This window comes from Alligator sinensis, unplaced genomic scaffold (genome assembly GCF_000455745.1).
Source record: "Alligator sinensis unplaced genomic scaffold, ASM45574v1 scaffold560_1, whole genome shotgun sequence".
Classification (NCBI taxonomy): domain Eukaryota; kingdom Metazoa; phylum Chordata; order Crocodylia; family Alligatoridae; genus Alligator; species Alligator sinensis.
The window spans coordinates 1,479,890-1,486,652 of record NW_005841837.1 but is presented as its reverse complement, the minus strand read 5'-3'; the positions used below and the strand labels follow the sequence as shown (position 1 = coordinate 1,486,652).

Below are 6,763 nucleotides of genomic sequence, written 5' to 3'. Positions count from 1 at the left end.
TTGCATAAGTCCCACCTATGTGACCTTTGTGTCCCACTTTGAAAAGACTAGATCGGTGTTTCCTTGAGAGACACTGATCTAGTCCAACCCCCTACTCAAAGCAGACCATACCCAGCTATCCCATTCCAGCCAGGGCTTTGAGTCAGGCCTTAACCTCTAAGGATGGAGATTCCATCAGCTCTCCAGGTAACCCATTCCAGTGCTGAACCACCCTCCTAGTGAGAGTTTTTCATTATATCCAACCTAAACCTCCCTTGCTGCAACTTGAGACCATTGCTCCTCATTCTGTCGTGTGTCACTGCTCAATAGTGTTGTTCACTTGAGAGTGAGAATCTCTTTCGGCAATTTACTGTATTTCAAACCGGAGGGTACACACTTGCCTATTCACAAGTAATGTTCTATGTATAGAAATAAGCAGGGGTGACTGGTGCCTCCTGAGTCTGGGGCGCGGCACAGTTGTGGACTGGAAACTGTGAACTGGAAGTGGCCGGCCTGGCAAACTGCATATCACCAGCCAGAACACAGGTAGAGCCGTCTCCAGCCCTCAGGCTGGATCCAAACCACAGGTGCCGCAGGCCCTGCGGGAGGAGCTGCAGCCTCTCCGCCTGGCTTTGCAGGGTTGTGGCTTGCAGTCCTGAGCAGTGCCATGTCAGGGGCAAATCTCAGGGGAGGCACGTGCCCTGTGGTGGCCCCCCTACCAGTTGCCTGTGGAAATAAGGATGCGTGACTAACCTGAGTCCAGCTTCATTGATGTATTAGATGATTATCAAATAGTTTTATTGCGGGAGGAAACTGGTGCCTAGTAGCTAAATACCAAAAAAAATATAGTAACTAGTAGGCAGTTGGAGTGTTTTTGTTTGCCTTCCTGTATGGAATAGGAACATACACAGTCAGAAGCCTTTATTCTGAGGGCTGTACATCTTTATAGTTGAAAGCTGCTTTTTATTCCTTGCACAACTTGATTGATTCATTGCTGAATGGAAAGTTAAACAGTTGATGTTTAACTAACGGCTATACAGACTAGGATTTTTCTGTAAACAAGAAAAGGAAAAACCTCAAGTGTTGCTCTAAGGATGTTTCAGAAGAGTGTAATGGGTTAAAGAGATAAGTATTGGCTGTGGTGAGAAAGCACTTATGAATGGGTTTAGATACAAAAAAGTATTAGGAACAATTTCTCTTTGCTAGAAACACTTGCAGATATAATAATCGATTCTTTTTTTTTTTTTTTTTCCCAGACTTAATGTTGGTTTGGGTGCGATTTATTTAGTTTGCGATACTTTCATACAACAGTCTTTATACCATTGACAGTTGTACAAGTATAAAAGTGCCTTTCTGGTTCAGCTTATGTTATTTGAGGATCAGTTACAAGTTATGTTCGCTAAAATGCTTCTTTTTTGGCTGATAAAGTGATGTTTCCAATGTGGGGTTTGCCAGCTTTTAAAACCTTTTAAAACAGAACTTTTTCCTTGTGCAAAGGTGGTCAAAGCCAGTCCTAAGCATAATACACTTTACCCAAGTTCAGTTGCTGTGCTCTGATCTTTCAAACATTAACACACATGCTTAACGTTAAGCAGATGAGGAATCGCAAGTCCTTGCTTGAAGTCACTAAGCTGTATGCTCAAAGTTAAGCTTGGCTGCAAACATTTGCTGGACTGGCACCCTGATACAGACATTTGGCCAGACTTTGTGCTGATTTGTTTTTTTAAGTAGGCTTGTACATAACCGGAGTGACTTATGGCACGTGGAGATGGTGGGTATAAGTGCAGCATTTGGTTCCATTGTTACTAACATTTTGATTAACTGCAACGCTCATACAGTTGGTTTTTCAGATAAGCTTGTTGGTGTGTTTTTTGTCTCTTATTTTATGTTTTATTTTATTTTATTTTTTTTATGGAGGGGGTTATAGGGCTATAGTAAAAGTGGGGGGAAATTCAGTATCACTGTTCAATGTGGCGTTGAAGTACTAATGCTCCTACCATCACTGGCACTTTTGTTTTGTAGGACTTAATGAAACACATATACTAATAACTAAGGTCCCAAATCAACAAGTTGTTGAAACACAATCATAGAATTGTAGGGCTGGAAGGGATTTCAAGGGATCATGTAGTTCAACCCTTTGCACTGAGGCAGGATCAAATCTGCCTCAATGCATGTATGTAATTCTAAATCCATAAGGAATTCCATTGACTTTGAGTGCTTGAGTAGTTGCACTGAAGTTAAACGTATGCTTAATTTAAATTGGGCATAAAGTGGAAGAAGGTAGTCTGACCAAAGACACAGAACAGGGGTTTCAACCTTTTTTTAAGGAGTGTACCCCTTCTGGAGTGTACCCCCTTCTAGACAGGGTAGGAGGGGGGCAGGGGAGGTGCTGATGGCTGGCCGGTGAGCTGGGGTGGGAGGTGCAGATGGCTAGCTGGATACGAAGCTGGCAGCAGCACGGGGAAGTAATGTGCAGTGGTGGCGGGGAGTGGGGAGCTCACACGTAGCAGCCACCACCACCATTTACCATGCTGCTCCGTTTCTTCACACTACCGTGTGTACCTCCTGGGGCCGTCCCAAGTACCCCAGGGGTACGCATATTTCCGGTTGACAACCCCTGACAAAAGATTTTATTTTTTCAAAATAATGAACAGGTGATTATATAGCACATTAAATTTACAGAATGGCTTTTCTGAAAAAAACCCCCAAAAAAACAAAAACAATTTAGCAGGTGAAAAATATTTTCATATAGTTAATAATACTTCTTCTACAAAATCATCTTTCAGCCAAGAAAGTCAATCCAAAAATGGCCACCATTCATGTAGGTCTTACTAAGGACCGTAATTTGTGTCACACATGCCAGTTTAGAGCAACTAATTAATTTATCCTCAGGTCTTTGTGAAACCCTGCTGGTAAGACACTGGTAAACAGAACATGGTTCGACTCACTTTTGTTGCATTAGGAAAAAGAGGCATAAATATTTGCTAGATGGAAATTGGCCAAATAGGGCTGCAGATCAGAAGAACATTTAACCATATGCTTAAATTCTTCCCTGTTCAGCAAAGCCAAAGCATCCTTAAGTGAATAAGGATGGACTGATGGCAAAAGAAGACATTTTAATTTGAGAATATAATCCAAACAATGAAGGAAATGGCTATAACAAAAGCCAGTGATTGAATATAATTTTAAGACTGCAATGAGTGTAAAATCCAAATGCGCCTCACACTCCTATCTTGTGAAACTTAAAGCAATTTACATTTTCATTCTGAATGAGGAGGTTTGACTCCAGCCAAGAAGTGATTTTAGCTGGCATTGCATGGTACATGGTGTGATATTGGCAAGACATCTCTTTGCTGGATTGGGGATAACCTTAGATAGAGAACAGCTTTTCTTAGAAAACTGATTATTAGATTGTCTGAAATTAGCATGGTTTTTGAAACATGGATTTTCTTTTGTTAGTTCATTCTCATCCCAAACCCTGATTTTTTTTTTTTTTTAATTTTTTTTTGACCTTCTTTCTAACTGCTTTTCTCAGAGCAAGCTTAGACACCCACATCATAGAAGAGAGAATGACTTTGCTATAGCTGCTTGTAATGAATTAGCCAAAAAAAAAAAAAAAGGTCCTTACTGCTTAAGTGAATTTCATTACAGAAAGGGGAAGATTCATCATCAATAATATGTGATGAAGTTTGTAGCGCTCTGAGTGATTTCCTCCTCCACATGCACTTTTGACGCTCTTGGGCAGTTTTTTCTATAAGGCAGCGCTAATTGCTTTTCAGATTCACCGATTCCATTTCATGAATCATGTAATGGAGAAGATGCAAACTCCTAAAGTAAATATGTATCTATGTAGTAAGTGAGCAAATTATATGCTTACTATTCTGACTGGGAAAGGGGGTCTTTATAGGGCAAGAAATCTACACCCAGGCTCTGTTACATGGCCAGAATAGCATAAAGGAGTATATACGTAGAATGAGGCTCCTTCTCTTCTGACTGTTTTAGACTGTTGCCCATCAGGAGGTTGGCAAGATTTCTATTATGCATCTTCCTAAACCAGAATTTGTAAATGTCTATTTCCATTATTCTTTCTCAATTCCAGGAACTACCCCAGAAACGAGGGGAATCTTTGAGGGGATTGAGAGCAAATTTTCTTTAAGGACACCTGCTATACCTGATGAGGACATTTGCTACTTGGTACCTGGCCAAAAGGACTCACTGGCACACTGCAGCTTTAACCACACCAGCAAAACCTTCCTGGTGATCCATGGATGGACGGTAAGGGGAAGCTCGAACCTGTACTTGAGCTTCACTGAGGTGCCTGTAAAGTTCACTTGGGTGTAGGTATGGTCTAAGGACACAGGCAGACAAGGTTCTTTGGGTGAATCTGATATCTAACAAATGATAGATGAAATTTGTAAGGTTTGCTTGGAATTTGTCTTTAACTGTCACGATAGCAGGTTCTGTATTAACTCACCTGTCCAAGCGCACTACAATGCCATAAATAATTGCTATGATTACACAGCAAGTGCCAGAAGGGCTGTGATCGCACAACCCTTGCTTGAAGTGTCTTTATAGTGGAATAAATTTAACTTTCTTCCCTTTTTTTCTGTGACTCAAAAATAAGTCTTGTGGCCTAGATACAGCCTGCAGAGACCCATCATTTGGGCCCTGGGTCCCAGAGTTGACTGAGATGTGTACATTGCACATGCAGGATGATTGCTGCACATGGGGCCCTTGACCCATGCTGCATACAGTGCCTGCTTTGGCCAATCTGGGATAGCACGGTGCATCCACTCTTGCTGGCCTGGGATGGTGCTGCATGTGTGCCTATCTTGGCTGGTCCAGTGCTGTGTGGCACATGGTGGTCAGTCTGGGACCTGTGCTGCATACAGCATCTGCCTTAGCTGGCCTGGGGTGGGTACCATGTGCAGCATGGGTCCCAGATTGTCTAAAGCAGGTTCAGAGTACAGCACATGTCCTAGACCAGCCCTACATAGGCACGGTGTGGTGTAATCCCGGTGTGGGTATCATGTACAGTGGATCTGGCATTCTGGGGGAGGGGTGGATGGTCAATGGGCCTGACCTGGTCCTGTAGATCGGCCCTGCACCATTCATTTGATCCACAGAGCCAGATTAATTTGACACTCCTGCTTTAGCATTAAGGAGCAGTGACTCTTACCATGTATAGCAAAGAGAAGTTCAGCACTTGGATAAGGCTTCCAGGTGCTACTGCAGTACAACTGATCATTTCAAATCTCTGTTTTCAGGTAACTGGGATGTATGAGAGCTGGGTGCCAAAACTGGTGGATGCTCTGTATAAAAGAGAGCCTGACTCTAATGTCATTATTGTAGATTGGCTAACTAGAGCCCAGCAACACTATCCAGTATCTGCTGCATACACTAAACTGGTGGGAAAGGACGTGGCCTCTTTTATTGACTGGATGGAGGTAAGATATCTAGGTTTCATTACTGCAGATTCTGTATAAGTTCTCTGAGACGCAACAGTTTAATGGTACAGTTTAGGCTAGGTATATCCTAAGCCTTCTGCCAGCACAGCCTTATTAGTGAGAGTTTGAAAAGGGATCATCTCTGACTGAGACAGCTGTACCTGAATAATTCCTTAGTACAGATGAGGTTGTATGTGCAGAATTGTACTTTCACAGCTACAGCTTGTTTCACTTGTGAAGTGTGGTTTTACTGCAGTGGGTGACTTTTATTGTAGTGGTACAAAATATGAAGCTCCATTGCATCCACACCAGGGCTATTTTTCCTGCTAGTCATAAAGAACTTGGTGCAGATTTAGGCTTTTGTACTATCTCCATTCTAGGTTTCTTTGAGGAGGAAAGCCATCAGGAAAGTCCCTGGATTATTTTTCTAACAATCTATTTTAATCTAATCTTAAATTCTTTAAAACACAATACATATCTGACTAGCTTGGGGAGAGCCTGTCACTGGAAGGGTGCGTTCCCGCTCCCCTTTTAGCTCTTTCAATTCCAGAAAGATCCTGATGAACCAGACAGTATTCAGGGAAAATAAGATGGGAACAGAGGAGGATGCATTATCAAGAAAAGTTGACAGAATTACTGTATTTACTCAAATCCAAGACATTCAACTTGGTGGGTGGGGTGTGGGGGGAGGTGGAGAGAGAACCCCTTGTCTTAGATTTTGAGTACAAGTGGGAGAGGCAGTGCCTCTGAGTCCAAGCTTGGTGTTAGTCAGAACTAGAACCATTGCCCCCCACCTACCCTCCCTAGCTTTGGCTTCCTGTTGCCACCCTCCTGCTGCCTCTGAAGTGAATGGTAGTTCATTTCAATATCAGTTTCCTACTTGACAATAAGGTTGGACCTGTGGGAATAAGAACATAAGAATTGTTTCAGTGTTTTTTTTTTTTTTTCTTTTAAATAAGACCTTGTTTTCAAAGGTGCTCATCAAAATCAGTAGTTGAACTGAGGCAAGTAGAAGAATTGTGCTTACTGACTTTCTTGAATAGTACTTACCTATTGCCCAGCTTTGTGATTCTGATAGTGGCCAATGCCAGATTCTTCAGAAGAAAGTACAGGAAACTCCAAAGCAGATAAATATGAAATAACTTGTCATTAGGACAATCTCTTCTTAACTCCTGTTTGTTAGTGACCAGCTGATGGCCTTAAAGAAGAAGGATTTGTGTGCATAAAAATATCTTATGTATGTTCTCACTAGCACTATTAATGTTTGAAGCACTGTTTTTTTTTCTTTCCCCCCAGGGAAAATTAGATTAATATCTTAAGGCCTTGTCTTCCCTGGG

General features: G+C 42.0%; 1 protein-coding gene across 4 annotated transcripts in view; it reads left to right on the top strand.

The window, feature by feature from the left end:
• The window catches only part of LPL (lipoprotein lipase), a 24,295-nt gene that overhangs the window by 5,869 nt on the left and 11,663 nt on the right, over window positions 1-6,763 (top strand). For 3 of the 4 annotated variants that reach the window (XR_003093741.1, XM_014519567.2, XM_025202538.1), the window contains exons 2-3: window positions 4,079-4,254; window positions 5,247-5,426. Coding sequence is in view for 3 of the 4 variants with exons in the window: in XM_014519567.2 (XP_014375053.1) it covers window positions 4,079-4,254; window positions 5,247-5,426 (356 nt within the window). In the remaining variant the exon portion in view is untranslated. Of the gene's footprint in view, window positions 1-1,719; window positions 1,751-4,078; window positions 4,255-5,246; window positions 5,427-6,763 lie in introns of those variants that run through there. The other variant, XM_025202551.1, reaches the window with a different exon arrangement.